This window comes from Notamacropus eugenii, chromosome 4 (assembly GCF_028372415.1).
Source record: "Notamacropus eugenii isolate mMacEug1 chromosome 4, mMacEug1.pri_v2, whole genome shotgun sequence".
Taxonomy (NCBI): Eukaryota; Metazoa; Chordata; class Mammalia; order Diprotodontia; family Macropodidae; genus Notamacropus; species Notamacropus eugenii.
In genome coordinates, this window is record NC_092875.1 from 156,340,845 (window position 1) to 156,368,703 (window position 27,859).

The window sequence follows — 27,859 nt, forward strand, 5'->3', positions numbered from 1 at the left end:
GACCAACTGAGATGGCCCCACATGCAGTGGGAAATCTTGGCCTTTTTAAGTTAAGGTCTTTCAGAGGCCTCAGTTTGACTGAGGGAGTTCCCATTCAACGATTAAGGCTAGTTAAGGAAATAAAGGCAGAGGGTGGCCCCTTTAACGTAGTCAAAAAAAAAAAAATCAGGGAAGGATACTGGCAGGATTTCTGGCCAAAACAGAAACACCTGCTATTTACATTCACTCTGAGCTAATCAGGGCCCAAACAATGACCAAGTGGGGCTTGGGCTGGGACCTATTGTTGGCCAGACAAGGAGAGCCAGATTTATGTATATATAATGTATGTATGTGTGTATACATACATATGTAAAAAAAGACACAAAACAAGATACACATATACACAATCAGGGAGGTCCATTATAGTGCCTGAATAGCCAAAATGAACTTTTTAGTAATGCTTCTGGGGATGAAAGTTGGTCTTTCTGTATGAGTCTTCACCTCTGGGAACTTTTCTCAGGGCGTGGTGAAATTGGGAATCAACATAAGGCCTATCTCTGAAAAACAGGGATTTCTGCTAAGGATAGCCACACTAAGTAAACTGTGGTAAGAACTGAAAATTTGGAGCACACAAATCCTTGTACTTTGTGCTCAAAAAAACAAAAGCCTTTGGGGATTCTGCAGTGGGACAATAAGTCACATTATTACAGCAACACTCAAAAAAATGACAGTGCATTATTAATTACAGTTATCTGAATAAGGTCAATAATGTAATGCTCTCTTGCTGGAACTTTTTATTACTAAGAACAGCACAAAAAGATATTCCAGTTATCTTCATGCTCAGGAGTTTTAACTTTCCCATGGGGAAAACAGAGAATTATTAACTTACTCAGATGTCTGCAAAACACTTACAATAATATCTACTGCTGAGATATCAGTTTCAAAATCAAATATCCAGCCATGTTGACATTTTGGAAAATTCTACCCATCTGGTTCTTTGGTTTCTACCATTCCTCTAAATAAAAAGTAATCTAATGCCTAATTCACTCTGTGATGGACACTAGAACACTACTTTCTTTTACAGGTAATTGTAATTTATTTCTAGTTTGTTAATTTAAAGACCTGCACATAAGTCTTCATGTGAAGTAAACTCTTAGCTTGTGGTTTCATTTAATTGCACTATTTTCTAGATAACAAAGATAACATTCTATCTTACAGTATCTAGTTGATAGTAATTTTAACTAATTTTAACTTAGACTTACTTAAATTTCACAAAGTTTTTTCATGTCTGATACTCTCCCTTCCCTCCCTCCTTTTTACCTGCCAGATGATCATGAAAAGATATATTCCAGCTACTCTCTGAAATGAAGACTTAGGGTCAAACCACCGAACATACGTCCAGCTAGCAGGAGTGAACTGCAACACAGCCCTTTTTATTTTCCCTGTAGTGGTGTGAATGTCCCTGTAAGAAGAGAATAGCTTTAATACTCCAGCAAAGATCTCAAACAGGTGGGAGAGGGGGACAAAATGATTCACATTGACTGTTTAGAAACAACAAATCAAGACAATTGATATCTTTCCACAGGATTTTTTTTCCTATAGCAAGAGTGAAAATATATGTAAAATACATATAAAAAAGACTATTTTCAGTGAATTTCAGGATGAGTGAAAATGAGGTCAGAGTAAAGGTGAGCCCACAATAGAGGTGGTATTATTACAGTCAGAAAAAAAATGTCTTATTTATTAGTAGCTTTCAAGAGAAACTGTTATTAAGGACAAAGTTCTAGAGCTATCCCAATCATAGATACAGATGCCAGGAAATTTATTAATCTCAAACACTTCTTTGCTTCCCAAGGAGATATGTACAGGAAGAAAATTGTCTAGGTCCCAAGTAAGCCAAACTCCTCATTCTCTGACCTGAACTGCCTGGTTGATTGCCAGAGCTGATGAGATAGTCACCACCAGCTTGAAGGTGGGGAACCACAAACCTTTTCCCTTTCCCAACCCAATCTTCACCAATCCAATTCCTGCCAAGGGCAGGATGTCCACTGTCAGCTGGATGCTGATTCCCATACCCCACCTCCATGGGAGGTATTACAGAGCCACATCCTGCCCTGGGCTTTGGAATTGCTATCATCTTTGTGGTAGGCCGTCTGCCTGGTCACCACTTCTCAGGTGGTTGGGGTATTGCCACTTGCATTGCTACTTTCCTTAATGAAACCCAACTTCAACGGGCCTTTGCCTGACCTGCCATGGATCAACTAAGAACTTAAGCCCTTATTCGTGCAGTGTCTCCCCAAAACTACAATATAAGTTCATTGAGAGCAGGGAATGTTCTGATTTTTTTATCTGTATTCCCAGTACTTGGCACACAGTAAGTATTTAATTAGTGTTTTTTTCACTTGACAGTCCTAATAGAATGGTCCTAATGAGACCTAGTCAAAAGTTCTGTTGCATAGTCCATAGACTTTGCCTCTAATTCAATTTCTCTGCAAATGTATATCCCTAGACACAAACAGATCAGGTGAAAGGTAGACAGATTTGTAAATGAAATGAAAAACTACCATCTCAATACATGCAGGACCACTGAGTTGGATACCAGTGAATCATAGGGTTTAGAGGAGGAAAGGATCTTAGAGATGATACAGTTGAATTCCCATATTTCATATGAGGAAAGTGAAGCATAAGCATAAAGGCATAAAGTGAGTATCTGAGGACACATGGGCAAGTAGTGAGGCACAAGGCTGAATTTCAAGCCTTGGCCTTTAGAGCCCCAAGCCAGCTCACTTCTCACAGCCCCAGGCTGCCAGCACTCTTCCTCTAGAGGCCTGAAGAGTGCTTTCTTTGAATGAGATTTCTCCTAGAAAGTGAGTAAAGTTATCCGAGCACAGGACAAGGAATAAAGAATTCCCAGTCCAAAACTATGTAAGGGAGTATAGATTATGGGGCAAGGCAACGTTGTTATATTCTAAAAGAAATATTATTTTATAAGAAATAGTAACAATATTGTAAGAATTCATATGTGGTTTCTTTCTGAAACTGGCTTTTTTCTAAGTGCCAAATAATTACCTTGAGGCTTGCACTTTCCTTTTACATCCTTATATTTGGCATAGAGTGGAAAACCTTTTATAAATAATCCAGACTGAAATATATGTTTATTTGTAAGAAAATACAGTCAACTGTATTTTAGGGGTTGAGGAGTGGCAGATAATTTAGGCTTCTAGCTTTTTCCTTCCCATCTTTCATTCTCTGGCCATTCAACAACAAGCTAATGAGTATTTGCACATTTTAATAAAGTAAAATTCAAATAAAATTCAAAATAAGAACTGGTTACTAACTCTAGTAACTTCTAGTAACTTCGAGACGGGATTCTTTAAACTATCATTTACACTTTCTCTTTCCCCTTATTACAGAAAAATGAGAATTATCTTCATGGGGCCAGGTCCTTCCTACTTACTGACAAGAGACTGGGTTATACCAATATACTCCAAATACACCATTAAAAGTTATGACTGAGTTGTAAAAAGACTTACTTGAAGCTGGCCCAGTGATAAGTCCTCATCTCTAAAAACCGGCAAACTACCATTCCCAACCAGATGCCACCTCCATTGCACAACAAGATGTCCAAAATGACTTGATCCCACCAGCACTCAGCAAAATTAGGCAGAAGATGCATGAAGAAAAGCTACAGAATATAGGAAAAAGATGATGGGTGGGAGAAAAAAATAGGGTAAAATACAGAAAGACCTTTTTCTTCTACACAGAGCTGTATTTAAGGAAAAAGCCAATGAAATTTAAACATTTTTTATTTTTCTCTTCTTTTGTGTACAAAAAAAAAAAAAAGGCTACTCTTTTTCCAAGGTATCCAAGGTGTTCCATTTGGTATATAGTAAGTGTTCAAAAAAAATATTTGTTGAACTGAACTCCAGGAATGTCTGATGATTTATAAAAATGGTAGCAAGAAATGTCTTTTCTAATTTAATAAGGGCCTTTGAATTCAATAATGGTTCCTCTTGAGAATATACTACCAGCTCTGTTGTAGAGTGACTGGATGACATGAGTATACAGGATAAGAAGAAAATTTTTAGAACTGACACAAGGGTTATGATATAATTATATACTATAGCAACTCAACAACTGGAGTTAATGTTTATAGGAACAGGCCAGAGGAATGATGTGGCTTTAGGCAAAACCATAAAGAACTAAATAGTAAAGTCAATGTGCATAAAACTTGATCATTTGATCTGGGAAATGAACTCAAAAGAAACAGGTTATTTCTCTCAAAAAAAAAAAATGAGTAGCAACAATTTGTAACATAGGCAAGCCCTGTTTATATATGACTATTCCAAAAAAGACTTGTAATTATGAACCAGATTGAGTATGACTCTGAATCATCTAATATTATTTATCAGACTTAGAATACACTAAATTGTGGGGAAGGGTTCAGATGTTGGGATCTCTATCTTTATCTGTTGCATCTAAACTCAATACATATTGCAACTATTATGCTGCTTAAAAGAGTGCTTCTTATATTCAATTGTGTGTAACTCAAGTTATAATTCAAAACTCCAAATCTACCTTCCATGCAAGGGGGTCCACATAAAGCAGGCCCTGATATTCTTGCAGTTCAGAGAACAACACCAAAGTGAGACACCACTCCATAAAGCATGACTTTTAAACCATATGTCAATTTAAGTTTTGACTGTCAGGGGTTGTGTTCATCCTTTGTTGCCGAAGGAGACCACGCCATCAGAGAAATGATGACATAACTTGCACATGACTTTGTTTTGAGTGAGGGCTGTCAGGAAAGAGTAAAAATGGAAGGCAGGGATGGGAGCAGAAAACGGGAGAAGGAATTTCTACTTTGTGGATTAATAGGACATTAGTAGACCATACACAAGGGAGTGGAATGTGTAGAGTACCACAAATGAAAGTACCATTACAAAAAGGTATCTTGGGATGGCACAGGGATTTAGGATACATGGAGCTATTTGTAAAAGGAATTTTTCCTGTGATATGGCATTCAGATTAGGATCTCCTTTCTCTGATTAAGGTATTTCTTTTGTCAACAAGAAATACATTCCAGTGAAACAAATTTTGGCTATGAGAAAGTGAATCTCTACAATTAGAATTTAAGTAGGAAGCCATTATTAGTCTACAAAAATTTCACTGTACAAATAGCTTTTAATAATACCAACACACATTTCTTGTGGTTTTATATGTCATTTTTTAGTACAACAACATTGTGAAATAAATGACGCAATTTAAACATCCCCCAACCCTAGAAAAGGAAACTGAAGCCCAGACAGGTTAAATAATTTAACTTTTATGGAAATATATCTTTAAGCAATGTTGGAAACAGTGCTGTGCTAGTAGGTCAATGTTCTATCAAGAGAAAGAACTAGGGAGTCTTAATGCAGGTTGAAGCACACTATTTTCACTTTTTGTTTTTTCTTTCTTGTGGTTTTTTCCCCCTTTTGTTCTGATTCTTCTTTCACAACAAGACTAATGTGGAAATATCTTTAATATGATTACACATGTATTACCTATATCAGATTGCATGCTGTCTTGGGGAGGAGAGAGGGTAGAGAGGGAGAAAAAAATCCAGAACTCAGTCTTATAAAAGTGAATGTAATTGGAAAAAATAAAATATAATTAAGTGGGGGGAAAAAAAAGTCAGTGTTCAATTTCCACCTGTAACATTTAACTGTATGACCATTATAATTACATATAATAAATGTGATCACAGAAACATTCTGAGTCAAAGTTTCTTTATCTATAAAATGTAGATAATAATGTCTATAGTATGTACCTTACAGGATTGTTAAATGAGATAATGGATGCAAACCTTAGAATGCTATAAGAATGTCAACTATTGTTTTCTAGAAATGAAATTTAAAGGCTATTTATGGAGGATTTATAACCTGCAAAATACACTAAATGTCATTCTTATTTCTAAATAATAATAATGCAAATGGCTCTGGTTGAAGATAAGTAATTCCAAACTGGTCTTCCTATATTTTTATTACTTTTAATTATTTTTTTAAAACATCATTTCATTTTCTACTTCAAAATGACTCATTGGGGGTAGCAATGTCAGAACTCTGGGCCTAAACTGCAACACAAAGGATGGAACAGAAAGTTGGATGAACTTTCTGACCATAAGAGTTGTGAGATAATTGACAAAAACTATCAAGATAAGTGGAAAAATTCACTTTCCTGGGGACTTTAAAATATTAGACACAAAATAAGGTCTGAGATGATGTAGGTACAGATTTGCGTCAAGCCAAAAGAATGGACCAAATATGGTCTTTAACGGGTCCACTTGATTGTATCCAGTTTGTGAATATCTACTTTCTAGGTAAGTATTTTATGTTACTCAAGTGCCTACTTACCTCAGTTAGCTCCCAGGTAATACTGATTGTCCAGCACAGTCCATAACTCCGAATCAATAAGGCCTTCATAGCCCAGCCCCAGAAATGTCCAAAAGCAAATATGTCAAAATGGCTGAGAATTCTCTCCCAGGTGATGACATGACAGTTTACAGCATACTCCTAATTTAAAGTTGGAAAAGTGAACAATTAAAAAGAGACACAAATTTTAAAGAACTTGTAAAACGTTGACCAAAAGTTAGTATTAACTTTTAGTTACTGCAAAAACTGGTCAAGTCTGGAATAATACTCAAAGACCTCTTCATGAGTTGGTACAGCCCTCAAAAAACCCCCCCAACTTTTTGGCAATGCATCTTTCCAAATATGGCTAAGGAGGGACTTTGGAGGGCAGCCATACATCCTATTACCTGGTCTATACTTGAAGCCTTTCCACTTTGATAAGACTTCTCAAATGTTGTGAACCTGTAGAATGGCCTTTGAGAATAAAGGAACACTGCCATACCATAATAAGCCATTAGAGTAAGAATTCAGTGGAGACTATAAAATTCCTAGGAAAAGACTAACATGTTTGAGATATAAATTGTTACTACTTCTACTCTCTGCTGAAATAACTGGATTGTAACAGAAAGAAAAATAACCAATGAAATTTGGTTCCATTTAAAGCATTAATTGTTTTCATTACAGAATTTTTAACATTTTTACTATAAAAGATCCTTAAAGGATCCTATTAAAGGATCTTTAAGCTGTGGTACTGTATGATATTGTTATCATGTACAGAGCAGTAAAACATGTGCTTAATGGCTTATAAAATTCTTTCTTCACAACAGCCTGTCAGGTAGGTGATGCCACTGTAATTTTCCTAATTTTACGGATCAGCAAACACTCTCAGAGAAATTACATAACTTGTTCATGATCATCCAGCTAACAAAAGAACCTCAGTTTCCTAAACTTTAACTCCAATCATCTTTCTACTGTATCTGTTATTTTTCTGCATTGCATTAAACTCTCACCCTTTCTCCTGAGGGTCCAATTGATATGGAGAACATTTCACCAAAGTTGTAGCTATAATGTATATACAAACTACCTTGGCCTCCTCAATTCCTATTCTCTATTCCAGCCAGCTATAAAACTAGAGTGCCAACATTCTGAATGGAGACCTGTGGCAACTGAATACTTCTCTATTTCTCTTTAATTATTCCAAGAAAAGAGGTTTTTAATTTCAACCAGATAAAAAGATAAACCTTTGAGTTTATAAACAAAGGTGAACTCACTGTCTTCAAATAGTCACTATGAAAGTTTAGAATGATAGGGAACTCTAGAATGTATAGAGAACTTGGTCCTGAATGAGTTATAGGAGAGCTAAACTTCAATATGGTAAGAGCAGATTATGGTAGCTCTAAGTCCCTGGCATCAAGAGGTCCTAAAGTAGAGGTGCCCAGGCTGGCATCTGGGAAGGCTGTCAAAAGGTAGAAGAAGTAGGAAGTTGAAGAGAATGTAAACACAAGGAAGAGGGAAGCACCAAGGGAACTATGTCTGATTCCAACTGTCTAGGCCTTACTCCTAAAGAGTGTAAATAGTTCTGTTATAGGCAGTCAACAGATAGTTACAGTCAGAAGAGGTCTGGACACTAACGTCCTTTCCAACTCTAATTCTATGATCCTATATGTTTGAGTAATTTAAAATAGAAAAAGGGAAGCATTTACAGTATAAGAAAATGATGCAGGACACTTGAGTTCTACTCCTGTTTCCATCACTTACATGGGTGTTGTAGAAAGTTACTAGTGAAGAGTGCTAACCTTGGAGTCAGCAGAGACTCAAGGGTTAATCTAAGCTACAACAATTACTAGTTGCAAGTGTGACCCAGGCCAGTCATTTGCTCTTTTAAAGCCTGTTTCTTCTTTATCAAGTGAGGATATTACCTACAGTACTTATTCTTCAAAAACTGTTATTAATTTTAATTAATAAAAATAAAACTGGTATTAACCAGATAATTCATGCAAAGTGCTTTATTGGCTATTTTTATCAACATATCAATTTGAAGAAGGGGGAGGAAAGAGAAGGAAGGAATGAAGAGAAGAAGGAAGGAAACAAGTATTTTTTAATTGCCTGAAATGGTGCTAAGTGATTTACAAACATTACCTCATTTGATCCTAACAAGTTGGGAGATAGGCACCAGGAGGTAGGGGAGGGGTGACTAGTTAATTTCTTGAGTTTACTTCCAGCTCAGGGTCTTAAATTCAATAGGTAACTGTCTTCAAAAACATTAATGATTACTTATGATAGTATGACCTGATAAGCATAGAGAAAGACTGACCATAATTATCCTCTAGACCAATCCATGAGAGATAATGCATCAGAAATTTCTATTGGCAGGGAGCTCAAAGGAGTCAAAGAGAATCTGGATCTTTAGGTAGCACATTATCCAGTAACCGACCACACAAGTGGAAACCACATCAAGAAGTTCAGTTTGTCCTTCTCCGTGGCACACTGGTGTTACTGACTTGTAGGAAAATAACGTATAGGTCCTCGACCTCAAATGCAGCCCTTTGACTGAATCCAAACTTCACAGAACAAATCTCCTTAGTAAAAAGTATTTGTTCTGTAAAACTTGGACTCAGTCAAAAGGCAGTACCCATGGACCAAGAAGGCAAAATGTAGCCTTGAGGCCACAGGTTCCCCATCCTTGGTCTAGGAAAACAGTGCTATGTTCAAGTCTATATGGCCTTCGTTCAGGTTGTCCACCATCTTCGGACATTCCATCATTTTCTGTTGAAGTCTATCCTTCCTTCAAGATTCAATTCAGGAATTACCTCCTCTATAGAGCTTCTGTCTTCCTATATTCCATTCCCCACACTCTTCAGGTGAAAATGCACTTTCCTTCCATAAATTTCTCATAGCATTTTGTCCATTATATTTATTTTAGCCCTCTTTTATGTGCCAGTTATATTAGGGTTATAATATTATATTGTAAGCTTCTTTAAATCAGGGTAGATATATTTATTTCTAAATAAACATGTTTTGCACAAAGTGTTTTGCAGAGACATTTAATAAATGTGTGTGGAATTGAAATAAACCACTTACCATAATATCAGCTTCTCGGGTGGCATAGCGAAGGTTTGGGTCCAGCCAGTACATCACCGCTTTTACTTGCTCAAAGTTCAGGAAGAGAAGAAATACCAGAAACAGGAAATAGAGCACACTGAGACCTAAGGAAGACAAAGACACAAGATACTCTGAATAAATACATATTGGTTCCATAAATAAAACATAGGCCAAGCTAATGTATACATACACATCTACACATTGCTTTCAAATGCATTATTTAAATTCTAAAGATTTTTCAAAAAATTAATGTCTGTGATGGTTCTTTAAAAGTTTGAATAAAACTGGAAACTTTTCTAAACAAAATGCTGCTGTTCATGATATATATCACCATCACTACATCATGTATCTGTTCTTTTTAACAAAAATAATCTTATTGATATGTACTGTTTTTTGTCTACATTTCCCCTTGTATTCCTCTTTTGACTGACTGTTCCTTAGGGACAAATATCAAATTGTTTAACTGCAATATGTCACAAGCTAGTGATTTCTGCAAGATTCTTCAATACGCTGAAAGTCAATATTAAACAATAGTAATAATTCAAGAATTAACAGATGAGTAGCTACTTATTTTAGATAGAAAGAATTTAGTTTAAAACTACAGATTTTTGAACTTTTGACAATGATTCCTGGAAAAATTCTAGAATGGGTTATTTAAGGAAATGTTTAAAAACATTTAGAAATAAGCAATTATTACAAAGTAGCATGACTCCTGAAGAATGAGCTATGCCAATTTAATCTTATTCTCTTTTTATGGGGTTATCAGATGAACAGGTTCATGGTAAAACATTTTGGGCTTTAAGAAAGGCAGTTAACAAAATATCTCTTGATATCCTTGTAGATAAGTTGGAGAGAGATGATTTGCACATAGAACCTCTTGCCAAGCAAAATGCAGTTGATAACAAGTGGAAAATTCCAAGATATAGTTATATTAAACAATGCAAAACAACTCATGAATAAGGTGGAAGAGGGGCAGGAAGTCTAAACCCTGACCCTTTCAGACTAAACCCTGAAAGAGTTTTGGCTCATAGCTCAAGACTTAAAGATTAGTTTCTAATTTTCTAAAATTTCTCTTCTTATTAATATTAATTAAAGTTAGTTTTATATTATTATAGAAATGGGCAGGTAACAGCTCAAATCACTGAGTTATCAACATTTTACAACAAGTAATTTTAGTTATACCCGTCATGATAAAGTGGTAATAGCTCAGTTTTGAAGACTGATTTAGAGTACAGAATGTTTATCTTGTTTCTTTTTAGAATGTATATTTTTAAGAAGGATTCACTGTGCTTTTTTTGTCTCCTTACAGGACTAAGTACTAAAGAAACAGTAACTACATTAATAAAAGGTAAAATATATTACATCTATTTAATATTTTGAAATAGATAAAAAATAAACCCTCAATTCTTTGTTTCATTTCAATCAAGAAAGTTTTCACTAAAAACAGAAACTTCAAGAAAAAAAGACTAGACACCTGAAGAATGCAGTCATTTTTTCTTAAATGGATGGCAGCCAGTTGACAAATAAAAAATCAAAACACAACACAATCCCCCAACCATGACCAGTGCCAAGGTTTCTGTTACTTTTCTCTTTCTGGTATCAGCTATAGCAAAAACAGTGTTTACAATGGCATTTGGACACAGCAATGCAAGTGACCTTGGATCACACAACCCAATCCAAATTTGGCTCCCACAGAGCAACCCCACAAGAGGGAATATCTGTGACTGGAATAAAATCTCTTGTAAGCCATTATCATGTTGTGTACTCTCCTCTTCAGGCTGTCCCAGAGGAGTCTGGGCAAACAGTGCAGGAAGCACAGATTCAGCTGTGGAAGGAGCTCTGGGGTCTAATGATTCTCCAGCTCTTGGGTTGAGTCATATATTCTTTCTGACTTTATACCAACAATGATACCTACACCAGCAGTTTTCTGTAAGATTTTCCAAGTCTTAAAAAGAAAAGAAACTCCCAAACAGCTTTCTGTAAATGATCCTTATAAATTAATGTCTGAATGGTAAAAAAGGAAATTCTCCAGAGAGACAGGCAGGAAACAACAATTAATTTGCTCATTATGCTAAATGGATCAGCTGTGGCGAGAACAATTAATAAGCATCCAATCCAAGCTCACAGCAATTTATAACCTCAAGTGGCTATATTAGGTCTATGACAAATAGTATTAGAGGATAATCACTAAAAAAGAAAATTAAGTGACTTAATTAAAACTTTTCAGTATTATGGGACAAAACAAAAGCCAAAATTTTAATTTTTCTAATTTTTTTTTTTACAATTATACACAGCTGATCTTCTTTCCCTGTTCTCTTCTACCTCTTTCCCTTCCCCGTCACCAATCAGAAGAAATTATTCTTTACCTAGTGACTTATATAGACAGCCAGTAGGCTCATACACAGGGTTTTAAGGTCTACCTTTCTATCAGTTATAGCTGTTATTTTGTGATATTAACTTAAACATCTGGACCAGAAAACTCAAATTCAGAAACCCCAAAATAACATATTTACATGAGATGACTACCACTAAAATAAGAGGAAACTGAAACCTTTATGATACATAATCTACACTGCTAATAGAAACTTTGATATTTGAAGAAGTCAGTTAAGCAATGAGCTTGGATCAGGGATAAAAGTCATTAGGGTATGTTTCCACTGTCTCATAACCTGTCCATTTGGACTTGTGCTGTGGAGAAAAAACTGTTATCACAGAGAACTCGGATCTACTCCCATCAATTTAAATTCCTGTATGTTTTCTGCCTCAGTCCTCTTCTATATTCCCTATGTTTGTTCTCCCAATCATGACTTTTAGGAAAAAGCAACCAGTGGTTTCCTTTATTAATTCTTGAATACTGAGAACAGGGTATATGTGAAAAGGTACATGGGCAGTCATTAAGACAGGTATAGTAACAGACAATGCTTCTATAATCAATGCTATATGCATTAACAATAACACCAAAAGTAATTTAAAGGTTTCCTGTAAAGCTCTGGCATTAGAAGCAGATTAACCATTTAGTTTAACATTCATAATGGCAAATAAGAAGGACATGCTGATATAAAGATAACAATAAATGTGCATAGAAATGTCTGTATATATCAATCCACTTAAACTCACCAAAAACCATTCGCCATAAAGCAGGATGTGGTCGAGTAAAAGGACCTGTTGATAAAAGCCACAAAAAAAGATTACAAAGAAACTCTAAGTAAGAAAGCGAAACTATGGATTTTGATAACATTAAACTCTCTAATGCTTAAAGGAAAAATATCAACCCAAAAAATCTTTATATCTCTTCTTCTGAGTGAAAAACTATATTTATAATTTCACTTATATTATCACATTCATCCTCACTGGGAAGCTCCACCTTAATAAAAGAATGATATTGGTTGTTTGAAACTCAGAATCTGAGCTTTTTTTCAAAGCAACAATGTTACGAATGATTGTAAGATATAGGAAGATGATAGAGGAAAACAAATACAAAGTAACACTGTTTACCTGCTATTTTGTTTATAAACTTTCAAGAACTAAGAAAACAATATAATTAGAGTAACATAAATGGGAAGAGCAACAAAACTGAGTGCTATGAAATTGTAACGACCAAGAGAGATACTCTTTGCAAAGATGAGGATGTATAGAAGCAGAACACTGCAAATGTCAGACCTTTCTGATGTACTAAATATGTTTATTCTTTCTTTTTTATTCTTTGTTATAACAGATGGCTCTCTAGGGGATGGGGGGAGTTTAGATATATCGCATGTAAAAACAAACATAAGTAAAAATTTATTTCTGAAAAAGGAAACTGATATTTGAGATAAGCAAGAAGAGGGTAAGAAAACATTTATCTCCTTCAATGCCAACATTATGTAGCCTAGACAAATTAAAACCCAAAATACTGAATGAAATTTGAAGTGTGACTGTCAAACGACCAGGGAAAACCTTTGAGGAATTGTGGCTACCAGAAAGCGTACAAAGGATTTGGAGAACGGCATAAATTGTTTTAACTTTAAAAAAGGGCAAAAAGATTTCAAAACTATAGATTTGTGAACTTGACAATGACTCCTGGAAAAATTCTAGAATGGATTAAGGAAATGTTTAAAAACATTTAGAAAGAAGTAATTATTACAAGGTAGCATGACTCCTGAAGAATGAGCTATGCTAATTTATCCTTTTCTGATGGGTTTATCAGATGAGTAGGATCATGGAAAAACAACCTGGGTTTTAAGAAAGGCAGGTAACAAAGTATCTCTTGATATCCCTGTGGTTAAGTTGGAGAAAGATGATTAACACAGAGAATAGTATAGTTAGTAGGTTCCAAACTGGTTGACCAGACCCACCCAAAGACCGTTAATTGAAATGATAGGAGTGGAAGGTTTCTAGTTGAGTACCTTGGAGTTCTCTGTACTTAAATGTTACTATGTTCAGAATTTTATCAAGTGATTTGGATAAATATCAAATCTGCAATGACATGATGCTTGAAGTAAGTCAACTGGATGACAGAACTAGGGGACAAAAAGATTATGATCGATTGAAGCAGTGGACTAAAGCTAACAAGATAAGCAGGGATGATATAAAGCTCTACATTTAAAAACCAATAACTTGAGTATAATATAGAACTGTGTCTAGAAATGTGTTTTTCCCCCTTCTTGGTATCTACTAAATTAAGAATAAAAAAGATGCCCCCCTCCCCAATTCTTTAACCAATTAATTACACATAGTAGAAGAGACCTTCTCCAAGCACTCCCATAGCAGTCTTCACTTTCTCCTGTAGAGATGACAATTCTATTTTAACTGAAGGGATGGAGATGAGAAGGAAGAAGTAGTATGAAGCACTGTTCATAAAAATGAGGAAGTTTGAGTTGACTTTCTACCTATCCCTTGCAGGATTATTTTAAGAGTGAGTGGCAGAGTAGCCCACTGAAACAAGGCCCTGAACATGAGAAGCTCTTTTAAAATACCTCATCCCTCTATATCACAGATAGTATAGATTCATTTCAGTTAATTATTCTTTGGGATTGAAAGTATTCTCAAGAAGGGTTATTGACCAGCTGGGTAGCACCCTGCAGTCAGGAGGACCTGAGTTCAAATTCAGCCTCAGACACTCAACATTTACTAGCTGTGTGACCTAGGGCAGGTCACTTAGCCCCAACTGCCTTGCCCCTCCAAAAGAAAAAAGGGGTTATTCATACCTAAGTATCATTAGCTATAACACAAACAATATCCAATAGTAATTAAATTCAGTGAAATTTTGATTTAACAGAAAGAGGAAAGTGGAGAAATATACAGAAAGTCTTCTCCACCAGCATGCTAAATATTGACTATCACATATTTGGACTTCCCCTTAATTACATGGGTATTAATGTAGATTCCTATTGTCAGAAATCTATTCCTTTTCATTCTGAATTTAATGAGCACCAAGTGAAATAAGTATTTCCGGAGACACTGTAGAACACAATTAAACTGTACAAGAGATTATGAATCTCTATTATGTAGAGGCCTTTTTTAAAAATGGATCTATTATTTCAAAATGTAGTCTTGCTTGCCTATAATTTCCTCTGTTCTTAACTCATTTTTTTTTTTTTGGCTGGAGCGGGGAGGGAATCCTATCCCTCTTTTCCCTCCCATCTACCTTCACCATAAGAAAAATGAAACTCTTGTAACAAATGTTCAGTCAAGCAAAACAAATTCCCATAGGGGTCATGTCTAAAAATATGTCTCATTTTCAGTCTATTCCCTCTCTATGAAGTTGTAGGTAGTAGCATACTTCATTGACTGTCTGGAGTCATTATAGGTCTCTGCCTGGATTAGAGTTCTTAAGACTTTCACTGTCTTTACAATGTAGTTAGTTCACTTTCCTCTGCATTAATTCATATAAGGCTTCGCAGGTTTCCTGAAAGCTGTCCATTTTGTTACTTCTAAGAGCAAAAAAGCATTTATATAATGCCTACTATGTGCCAAGCACAGTGCTAAGTAATTTTTACATATATTACCTCATTTGATTTTTACCACAATCCTGTGAGATAGGTGTTATTCCCATTTTACAGTTAAGGAAACTGAACATACAAAGGTTAAGTGACTTACCAAGGGGCATAAAGCTAGTAAGTGTCTTGAGACCATGGATATTCAAATTTTCCTGATTCCAGATCCAGTACTATCTACTGTGCCACTAGCTATGAATCACACTCATAATTTGTTTAGCCATTCACAAAGTGATGGGCATCCCACAGTTTCTAATTCTTTGCTAATAGAAAGTTCCAAATCGCCTTCTAGAATGACTGGACCAATTCAAAGCTCCAACAATAATTGATTAGTGCATCTGTTCTCTCAAAACCCCTCAACATCTGTCATTTTCATTTTTGGGGGGATCTCTGCTAATTTGTTCAGTGAAACCTCACAGTCCCTTTGATCTCTGTTTAGGAGCTATTTTTAATATAATTGTTGATTGCTTAGATTCTTCCTTTGAAAATTACTTGTTCATATGCTCTGACCATTTACCATCTGGAAAATGGCTTTTGCTTTTATAGTTTTGTATCAATACCTAATATATACGAAAATGAGAGCTTTATTAGAGAAACTTATGACAAATATTTTTTCTTTATTAACAGTTTCTCTTTTAACTTTATTTTTTCTTTCATTAATCTTTCCTGTCAATTATCCTCTCCCTCATTTTTGAATTATTAGTGATTTAAAGCATTTTTCAAAAATATGGTTATTGATTGCTTGGATTATTTCCTTTGAAAACTGTCTGTTCCTATCTTTTAATAATTTATCTATTGTGCAATGACTCCCACTCTTATAAATTTGAATCAGTTTCTTATAGATACACACAAACACATTTGGAAAGGAAACTTTTACCAGAGACACCCGCTGCAAAAGTTTAGCCTAGATATTCATACTCCTTCTAATTTTAACTATATTAGATTTCTTTGTGCAAAAAATGTTAATTTCCTATCATCAAGAATGTCTATTTTAGGGAGTAGAAAGACGCACATACACATAGCTCTGAACCCACAACCCATAGAATGGCTACAGGGAAGTAACTCACGGCGAATTCCGCACCCAGACGTCACGGAACATTGGAGCGAGGGAGATTTCTGTTCCAGAGAGACCTGCAAACCTCTCGCGGGGGGGTCCTTTGCGCTGCGGACTGGGCGCCGGGACTGGGAGCTGAGTGCAGCCCTGCCGCGGCTGCGGCACCGAGAGAAACAGATCCGAGCAGGCTTCAGGGACGGGATCTCCAGCGGCCGCACAAGTCCCTCCACCCACAGGTGACAGGGGTGGGTGAGAGAGTCTCTTTGGCGGGTCGAGAGGGGAGTGGGGTGCCCCCATAATTCAGGCCCCCCCCCAGGAGGTCGAAGCTGAGAGGCGGCTGCAGACAGGGGCTCCCCAAGCGGGCGGGAGCCTGAATCCATTGTTGAAGGTCTGTGCATAAACCCCCTGAGGGAACTGAGCCTGAGAGGTGGCCCTGCCCCGACCTCAGCACCAAAACATAATCTCATACTGAATAGCAGCCCTGCCCCCGCCAAAAGCCCTGAGGCTGGAAGCAGCATTTGAATCTCAGACCACAAACACGGGCTGGGAGGATCAAGAGGTGAGGTGGGTGTGAGGAAAATATTCAGAGGTCAAGTCACTGGCTGGGAAAATGCCCAGAAAAGGGAAAAGAAATAAGACTATAGAAGGTTACTTTCTTGGTGAACAGGCATTTCCTCCCTTCCTTTCTGATGAGGAAGAACAATGCTTACCATCAGGCAAAGACACAGAAATCAAGGCTTCTGTGTCCCAGCCCACCCAATGGGCTCAGGCCATGGAAGAGCTCAAAAAGAATTTTGAAAATCAAGTTAGAGAGGTGGAGGAAAAGCTGGGAAGAGAAATGAGAGACATGAAGTCAAAGCATGAACAGCAGATCAGCTCCCTGCTAAGGGAGACCCAAAAAAATGTTGAAGAAATTAACACCTTGAAAACTAGCCTAACTCAATTGGCAAAAGAGGTTCAAAAAGCCAATGAGGAGAAGAATGCTTTCAAAAGCAGAATTAGCCAAATGGAAAAGGAGATTCAAAAGCTCACTGAAGAAAATAGTTCTTTCAAAATTAGAATGGCACAGATGGAGGCTAATGACTTTATGCAAAACCAAGAAATCACAGAACAAAGAGAGAAGAATGGAAAAATGGAAGATAATGTGAAATATCTCATTGGAAAAACAACAGATCTGGAAAATAGATCCAGGAGAGACAATTTAAAAATTATGGGACTACCTGAAAGCCATGATCAAAAGAAGAGCCTAGACATCATCCTTCATGAAATTATCAAGGAAAACTGCCCTGAGATTCTAGAACCAGAGGGCAAAATAAATATTCAAGGAATCCACAGAACACCGCCTGAAAGAGATCCAAAAAGAGAAACTCCTAGGAACATTGTGGCCAAATTCCAGAGTTCCCAGGTCAAGGAGAAAATACTGCAGGCAGCTAGAAAGAAACAATTCAAGTATTGTGGAAATACAATCAGGATAACACAAGATCTAGCAGCCTCTACATTAAGGGATCGAAGGGCATGGAACAGTATATTCCAGAAGTCAAAGGAACTAGGACTAAAACCAAGAATCACCTACCCAGCAAAACTGACTATAATACTTCAGGGGAAAAAATGGTCTTTCAATGAAATAGAGGATTTTCAAGTATTCTTGATGAAAAGACCAGAGCTGAAAAGAAAATTTGACTTTCAAACACAAGAATGAAGAGAACCATGAAAAGGTGAACAACAAAGTGAAGTCATAAGGGACTTACTAAAGCTGAACTGTTTACATTCCTACATGGAAAGACAATATTTGTAACTCTTGAAACATTTCAGTATCTGGGTACTGGGTGGGATTACACATGCACACACGCTCACTTACATAGAGACAGAGTGCACAGAGTGAATTGAATAGGATGGGATCATATCCTTAAAACAAAATGAAATCAAGCAGTGAGAGAGAAATATATTGGGAAGAGAAAGGGAGAAATTGAATGGGGCAAATTATCTCTCATAAAAGAGGCAATCAAAAGACTCATTAGTGGAGGGATAAAGAGGGGAGGTGAGAGAAAAACATGAAGTCTACTCTCATCACATTCCACTAAAGAAAAGAATAAAGTGCACACTCATTTTGGTAGGAAAACCTATCTCACAATACAGGAAAGTGGGGGATAAGGAGACAAGCAGGGTGGGGGGGATGATAGAAGGGAGGGCATGAGGAGGAGAGTGCAATTCAAGGTCGACACTCATGGGGAGGGATAGGATCAAAAGAGAATAGAAGTAATGGGGGACAGGATAGGATGGAGGGAAATATAGTTAGTCCTATACAACACAACTATTATGGAAGTCATTTGCAAAACTACACAGATATGGCCTATATTGAATTGCTTGCCTTCCAAAGGGAAGGGGTGGGGAGGGAGGGAGGAAGAGAAGTTGGAACTCAAAGTGTTAGGATCAACTGTCGAGTAATGTTCTTGCCACTAGGAAATAAGAAAAACAGGTAAAGGGGTATAGAAAGCTATCTGCCCCTACAGGACAAAAGAGAAGATGGAGACAAGGGCAGAGAGGGATGATAGAAGAGAGAGCAGATTGGTCATAGGGGCAATTAGAATGCTTGGTGTTTGGGGGGGGAGGGGATAAAAGGGGAGAAAATTTGTAACCCAAAATTTTGTGAAAATGAATGTTAAAAGTTAAATAAATAAATTTAATAAAAAAAAAAAAAAAAAAAAAAAGAATGTCTATTTTATCTAGTGTCTCTCAATCTTCTTTTAGTCATGAATTCTATCTCTAGATTCAAAAGGTAAATTCTTCTTTGTTGCTGTAATTTGTCTACAACATAACCTCTTAAATCTAGGTCAGGCATCTCTGATTATAAAAATACTGTTCTTTCTCATTGAACCATGATCAAGTCTCCTCACTATTATTACCCTCCTCAGGATACTTTCCAACTTTTCAATACAAATTCTAAAATATTTGCTCCAGAACTGAACATAATGTTCCAGATATGGTCAGATAAGGTGAGAGTATAGTACGATTAATCACCTTCCTCATTTCACTAATTTATCAAGATCCCATATAATATTAAAGTTGACCAGGCCCTCTAGTTAGCCTTCTTATATTAAAGATGACTAAGTTGAGGCCCAGAGATATAAAATACTTTGGCCAAAATAATCACTAATTAGTGGTAGAGCTATGATTTGAATCTAGATCTCTTGACTCCTATCCCTTTCCATTATACCACACTTCCAGTCTTAGGGTCAGACTTAAAGCTAGGAAGACTTGTGTTCAAATTCTGCCTCTTAATCTTACTAGCTATAGGACTATAGGCAAGTCTTTCCTCTATATAATAAATATGGATACTATCTGTAACAGGATTATTAAGAGGCCAAATGAATAGTGTTTTGCAAACTTGAAGGCAACAGAAATGTTAGCTCATTATGCTAGTGAATCACCATTTTTATAACTATGGAGGGTTATTTCACAACTTTGAGCCTCAATCAACTCATCTGTATAATGGGGGGATGGTCTGGACCAAATGACCCCTCTTAGTCTGAGGTTTCTCACTTCTCTATTCCCTTTGGCACTCTGGGCTTTGTTTTTCTTTAAAATGGATGTTGGGTTTGATGATCTTTGAGATTCTTTTCATTTCCAATATAATGTTGTATAAAATTATATATTATTGTAATCCTTGACATACTTTAAAAACTATGTCTCAGAAGTACCATCCCAACAATCTGGACTATGCCCAAAGGGCTATAAAACTGTGCATACCAGCAATACTAGTTCTAATCTAAGGCTGTATCCCACAAAGAGAACACAAAAAAAGGAAAAGGACTCGTATGTACAAAATATTTATAGCTGCTCTTTTTGTTGTGGTAAAAAACTGGAAATTAAGGGGATACCCATGAACTGGGGAATAGCTGAGCAAGTTGTGGTATATGAATGTAATGGAATACTATTGTTCCATAAGAAATGGTGAGCAGGCAGACTTCAGAAAAACCTGGGAAGACTTGCATGAACTGATGCTGAGTGAAGTGAGCAGAAACAGGAGAACATTGTACAAAGTAACAGCAACATTGTGTGATTAGACTCAGCTCTTCCGAGTAATGCAATGATATAAGACAATTCCAAAAGACGATACAATGATGATGTAACGTTAATTACATGTAATCTTAATTAGAGTTAAAGATCTTCCCTGGCCCATTAATAGGCCTCAGATAGCTTTCAGTAATTTCTAATGAGGCACTGGGTCACCAGGGTTGTGCCCTCCAGCTCTGAAAACTGTATATATACTCTGAGGTGAGGTTTTACTTGGGGGCTTACTTTTTGGAAAAATGTTCATGTGATATGACCAGATGAGACTCTGGGTAGCCATTAAGGAGCCCCTCGGCCATGCCCCTCCACCCCCCAAGCTTTGTAAACCCAGATGTTGGCGCTTCTCTCTCTGGTAATTATGTATGTATGGCATGGTCAGACAGCTGGATCTGTTGATTTGTGATGTATGTATTGCTTATGTCAGACTGTTGGGAGCCCTGTATGTTGGTCTTTATTTCTCTGCTTGTATTTTCTCTGTTGGTATATGTGATTAAGGACTGTTGACCCCTCAAAAGTTGCTTTCCTTTTAGAAAAGCAGATCTAGGAACCTGTACAGCATGCCTTCCTGTATATTCCAGGGTGCTTGCCTTTACAGATGGAAAATGCTATCCACATCTAGAAGAAGAACTATGGAGTCTGAATGCAGATTGAAGCATACTACTTTCTCTTTTTTGTTGCTGCTTTTTTGTGTTTTCCTTCTCACAAAATGACTAATGTAGAAATATGTTTAATACGATCATATATGTATAGCCTATATCAGATTGCATGCCATTTTGAGGTGGAGGGAGTGGATGGAGGGAGGAAAATTTAGAACTCAAAATCTTAGGACAGCAAATGTTGAAAACTAAAAATAAATAAATTTTTTTTTAAAAAAAACTCAGTTGGGATACGAAGTGCATTGAATTATATATTCTATCTTTCTTGAAACAAAACAGAAAATGGAAGATTCTGAAGCTTAAATAAAAATTAAAAATTCATTTTAAGATTAGAGGCACTAATAAGAGGTCTTCCTTGGGGAACACAGGAAATATGCATCAGAAATCAAACAAAATTACCACAAGTTGCTTAAAAGTTTTGTGAATTTATTACCCAAATGGTCTCCTCTAGTATCTTATGGAAACCAGCTGTTGTTGAAAACTTAAATTCTTGCTATAAAGTTCCCTTGAGGGAATTGATATACTGAAAAATATATAGTAAAACCTTGACTTTTCAGAATAGAACCATCCTTCCAGAACATTCAGGTAAAAAAAATTCCTCTAAACCACAAATCTTTTTTGGCTAAGAGATTATACACAACCTCCTGTGAAAAGATGATCTGATGAATGGAAGGAACAGAGTACTTTGACTGGATTGTCACAACAGGTCACCTTTGCTTAAGAAGGTGACAAATGAAAGAAGGGACATTCAAGAAGAAAAAGAGAAGAGAATGGCAGAGGTCAGTGGTGGTGCTGGTAGGCAAGCAGGAGTAGTCATTTTCTGTTACTACTGAGTAAGAGGTGAGCAGTAGACCAAGTAATCCGATTCTGAGAAGACCTGATCCTGGTACACCTGGGATTGTATATATTATACCTTCTGGAATCTTTTAAGATAGAAGATATGTTTACATTATGTGTGTGCACATGAGCAATAGGAAGAGAAAAATGATTAAAACCAAGGCTGATGTTTTCAATAAAGTGCCACCAGGGTCATGGCTGAAGCTAGGATTCATTTAACCTTAAGCTTTGCATTATCTATTTCTCAATGTATGGTGATATTAGTTCACATAACGACAATGAACCCTAATCATCAATCTAGAAGAGATTAAATAATCAGTATGCTCTGTTTAAGGAAGTAGAAAAAATACGGTGGTATATTTTAACAAAAATTTACATTAAAAAAACACAAACAAGTAAAAGAAAAAAGTGTCTGAACTTAAAGGGTTACCTTTCAGCTTTATGGAAAACTCATGTCTTAAATGAAGGCAGAGTCAACATAAATGCTTATCAAATCTGTAGTTGATATGAATTTGAGAAAACTCACTAAAATATGAGACATCAGGATGCAAAAAGACCTTGGTAAGATAAAACAACGAACTAAGGACACAAACTTTAATAGGGATAAATGTAAAGTTTTTCATTTGAGCTCAGTAAACAACAGGACAAGTATGAGATGGTAAAGGTATGGCTAGATGAAAGTCCACATAAAAATATGGGGAGATTTTAGTGGACTTCAAGCTCAGTCTAATCTAAGGCTATATTAATAGAAACATGGTGTCTAGAAGGAGGGAGGTGATCGATCAACAGAAAAGAGAAGACTCAGGAGAAAAGATACCTGTCTTCCAGCAGTTAAAGTTAAAGGACTATTGTGTAGAAAGATTAGTTTTGTCCTACCTGGATAGAACTCGGAGCAGGGCAGACCTTGCAGAGAGGCAGATTTCAGCTTGCTATAGGGAGAATCTTGCACACATCTAAAGAGACAATGGTGTGGCTCCAGACAGTATAAGTTTTTTCACTGGAGACCTTCAAGTTCTAAACTTTATTTTAAGGAAACGAAAAAAAAAAAAAAAGGAAAGGCTTTCCCAGTCTCGGTGGCAGTCTTGGTGAAACCTATGAATTCCTTCTCAGAATAATGTTCATGGCCTGCACTCATAATCAAAGTAAATGGCTAAATTTCAGTTAAAGAGTTGTGAAAATTAAGATACAATTTTCTCCCTCACTGAAGTTTATGAGGCAGCTAAGAGATCTAGCACAGTGGATAGAATGCTGAGCCTAAAGTCAGAAATATCAGAGTTCAAATTCAGTCTTAGACACAGCTTAGATGTGTGACCCTGGGCAAATCACTTAACCTCTGCTGGTCTCTGAGATTCTTTCTAATTCTGATGGATTTATTATATGCTAAAGCCTGTATTACAGATACAAAGGATAGAAACAAACAGTCCTTGCCCTCAAGGAACTTATATTCTAATAGAGAATATTACATGGAAATACCTACATAAAAACTATATTCAGAGTAGATGGAAGGTAGTACAGAAAGGGAAGAGCACAAGCAGCTAAGAGGTCTCAGAAAGGCCATATGCAAGAAGGTTAAGTTTGAGTTGTAAAGTAAGCCAATGAAATGAAAAGGCAGAGGTGACAGGGCATAGGAACTCAGGCAATGGTAGATGGTCAATGCAAAGTCAGAAAGCTGTTTGAGAATGTACAAGTGGACCAAGGTACCCGGCTGGAAGAGTCTGTGGAGGGGAAGGCAGGGAGAGCTTTTGAGTTTATGATTCTGGAAGTAATAAGGAGTTACTGGTGAACGTTAAGCAGGGAGCTGACATTATAGATGTATGCTTCTGAAAAATCACTTTGGCAGTTGAAAATAGCACCTATTCTTCCTCTTTCTCCCTCTATCCCTCTTGGTCTTCATATTGTCTTTTTGTGACATTCCCCAATCTTTTTTCTTTAAGTTCTCCTAGATGCTGACTTAGGTCAGGATAAGATTCTCTATACCAATTCTATTAAACAGATGAGGGCACAGAGGTACAAGAAGTGACTTTCACACTGCTAGGGACATAATGCTAGCTAGTAATAGAGCTGGGACCAAAAATTCAGTAAAGTCTTGACTTTTAAGCAATGAACCACATTCAGAATGTGTAGGCCAAATAAACGCCAATACCTCTCAATAATAAGTTCTCGGTAGCCAAGAAATGACACATGACCTACCTTCTATGAGTGGACTGGAACCCAGATCTTTCTGATGTGAAGGCTAGATCTCCATTCACTACACTACCCTGTCATATCAGGTAACAAACTCTATTTCAAGTACAATAACTGAGGCATGTGATAATATTTAATATAAATTTTAGACTTTAATAAGGGCCAAAGTTTGAATTAAGAAGAGCCTGGACCTAATAGTCTCCTTTGTTTAGAGGATGCCTTTTGATGGGCAAATGAGACTTCCTTATCAGACTCTTCTTCTAGCATCCTAGTGTTAAAGAGAAAAACACAAATACCTTGGGGTATGACTTCAGCTTTGTCAAACTCTGTTAAGATAAACAACTTCAAAGGCTTGTTTAGGACAAGATATCTGTTATCTGGGTGATGGGACCTTTTCCTTATCTTAAATCACAGAGATATGCTACAGAAAGAAGATGCCCATAGCTTGGGATCATAAAACCCAACTGATGCCACGTTGTTTACAATGTGTTTATCAAGAGAACTCCTTCCTCATGGCAAAATGTACTTAAGACAGTCAATTTCTGTATTAAGTCAGCCAGTTCTGATCCTGGCTCCATAGCGCTATGTAACTGTTTCCTTTATGGGGAATTGATTAATTAATTAAATCATAAAATGTATGCATTTAGCCTGTTGCCTTTTCTCTAACCAAGTTTTCAGGTCAACACATGAAAAAGGTGATGTGAGTTGTTCTGATCAGGCAGAACCACATTTGCAGACTCCATTTCAACTCCATCAACTAGACCACACTGCTTTCAATGACTAGAAATGCAAGTATATGTAGGTGAAATGAAATAAAGTAATCTATCACTTACCATTGGGAAAAGCTAACACACTGATGATAAGAAAGAAGAAAATAACAGAGAGGATGCCTTTCCAAATATTATCTTCTTGAACAGAATCATCTCTGAAAATAGAAAAACAAAATAAAATGATTGTTATTTCTTGATTATAGCAATGTTCTTAGAGCTTTCCTGTGTATAAAAACATAGCCTCCTCCTTAGCCTTCCAGTCCAGTATGCTTTTTTTAAATAAGGAAATTGAACTAAGAGAGGAAAGTAGGTTGGTGCCGACACAGACACATTCAGGAATTAAGAGTAGGGAGAAATAAGAGTTATGAATAGATCAAATATGGAAAAAGAAATACCTGAAAAATCCAAACAATAAAGGGGCAACAGTGACAGCCTATCTTAGGATTCAATTCTACTTGTGAATTTTCTTTATTCCTTTCTCAAATAGACTTCATCATTCCAGAGGCGTTAGGGGTGGTGAGGCCTGTTGTCTTTTTCCGGTAGCCATCATCAACTAAAGAAATGACCTCTAGAAGCAGATGAAACAGACAGCACTCCCACTGGGAGCCATCCCAGGACCATTCTGTCCTAGTCTTCCTTTATAAAGTTAAATGGTGGTCAAATGGCTGAATAAGTGATAAGAATAGGAGAAAGGAAAAAAATACTCTGTAAAAAAGAAGCTTAAAAGGAAATCAGTAGGAAGAAAAAGAACTTATTCATTATTGAAACAAAGGAATTGTGAAGAAAAGAAAGGAATAAAATTATCATAAACCAAGGAAACCTTTCAAGATTAAAAAATCTTTTGTACTAGCACTGGAGAGAAAGAGAAAGACTCTTAAAGTTTACATGAAGAGAGTCTAATAACACATTTGGTGATTGGAAGAAGGGAAAAGTGAAGATTGAGAATATTAGATTAGGTAACAGGAAAATTATCTGAATTATTGATAATGATTGAAAGCAAGGAGATAGAGGAGGGAATTAAGTTCAGCCTTTCTATTACTGTGTTTGGGTAGATGGTAGAAAAATAATAGCAAGATGAAAGAGTAGGAAACATGAGACTGATCTGAAGGGGAAGGAGATAATGTGTCTGACTGAAGGAATGGCAGCATTACAGTAAAAATGCTCATAACAATCACTTGTTTCTGAGGAAGAGTGATAGGAACATTTCTAGTGGGAAAGCAAAAATCAAGAGGAAAACTAAGCAACAGGGCTGAACAAAGTACAAAATGTTAAAGGAAAGAATAACTGGTAAAGAAAATATCTAAATTATCCAAATTATTCATATATTTGAAGAGTTGTGAGGGAAAACTATTTTGGAGGGCAAAGATTTCTCAGGGTCTTACACGTCTACGTTATATGACTGATGTTTTGTTTAGCCATCAAACTATGGTTTTACAAATGGCAGAAACTAATGTGCTCCAAGGCCAATGCTATCGTATTACACTTTTGTGTGTTCACATGACATCAAGGCTGCTAACTATGCAATACAGAGAAGTGCCATCATGTAGGCCATGCATCCAATTCATTTATTATTCCAAAATGACTGGCAGATTAAAAAACAAACCTGTAAGTCTCTCCTTTAAAGAATGGGGATCGCAAAAATAATTTAATTTAGTTTATCATTTTGATTAGCCCTATAGACAAAGACCTGAGTGCTCACTTTATGAATTCTTAAATATTTGATCAGAAACAAAAACACAAATTCTGGGGGCTTCTTAAAAGCATGGAAGTATTATAGATTAGGCATCATGACATTGCTGCAACTCAGTCATCATCATTACTGTGCTAAACACAGCCTGTGCCCTATAGAACTCTTACAACATATTCCACAGACAGTCTCTATTAAGGATTCAGACCGACAGGAAAAATGTAGGGAATTAACATACCTCCATTTAGAAAATGACCCCTGGGTCACATAAATTTCCACACCTATAATTAGGGATATGACAAAACCACAATCTCAGAATAGGACTGATGTAAGAGACCTGAGTGCTCATCTAAGACCTCACCTCTGTCTCAGGTGTGGGACCCTGGACAAGAAGAACTAGCCTTTATATAGCATCTACCATGTGCCAGACTGTGCGAAATACTTTACAAATATCTCATTTAATCCTCACAACAACACTGTGAAGTTGGTGCTATTGTTACCTCCATTTTACAAATGGGGAAACTGAGGCAAACAGGGTTCAGTGACTTGTCCCAGGGTCACACAGCTAGTTAAAGTGCCTGAGACCAGATTTAAACTCAGGTCTTCCTGACTCCAGGGCTAGCACTCTATCCTCTGTGTCACCAAGCTGTCTCAGCCACTAATGCCAAGGCACTTAACTTGTCTCAGTTTTTTCATCTGTAAAATGGGAATAATAACAGCACCAGGTTTGTCTGTGAGGATCACATGAGATAATTATAAAGCTTTGTAAACTTTAAAGCGCCACATAAATGCTGTTATTATTGTTACCATTATGTGCTATAAGCATTTTGCTAAGCCCTGTTAGTAAGGTTATATTTGATTAGTGTACTGAGTACTATAATTAGTGGTAGAGTCAGCACTTGAACCTAGTCTACCTGACTCAGGGTCTTTTCTGCCTTCCCAGAATACTTTCTTCTTAATTTCTATAGACCCATGATATGTGTCATTACTCAAGCTAAACCTTTGCTAAAAGTGTTAGATGTATCCTAAGAGATGTCTCTTTTTCTACCCACATCTGTCTCCTTTATTTAAAATAAACTAAATAAAATTCTTTGAAGTATGGAGCAAAATTAAAAACCACATAAACTGAACATAGCATTAAAGAGTGAAAAT

At 36.6% G+C, this 27,859-nt stretch overlaps 1 protein-coding gene across 1 annotated transcript in view; it reads right to left on the reverse strand.

Moving 5' to 3' along the window:
- The window catches only part of PTDSS1 (phosphatidylserine synthase 1), an 80,938-nt gene that overhangs the window by 44,371 nt on the left and 8,708 nt on the right, over positions 1–27,859 (reverse strand). Inside the window, exons 2-7 of the mRNA XM_072603462.1 lie at positions 25,084–25,175; positions 12,591–12,635; positions 9,453–9,577; positions 6,375–6,533; positions 3,513–3,664; positions 1,300–1,441 (exon numbers count right to left, since the gene is read on the reverse strand). Of these exons, the coding sequence (XP_072459563.1) occupies positions 1,300–1,441; positions 3,513–3,664; positions 6,375–6,533; positions 9,453–9,577; positions 12,591–12,635; positions 25,084–25,175 (715 nt within the window). The remainder of the gene's footprint in view (positions 1–1,299; positions 1,442–3,512; positions 3,665–6,374; positions 6,534–9,452; positions 9,578–12,590; positions 12,636–25,083; positions 25,176–27,859) is intronic.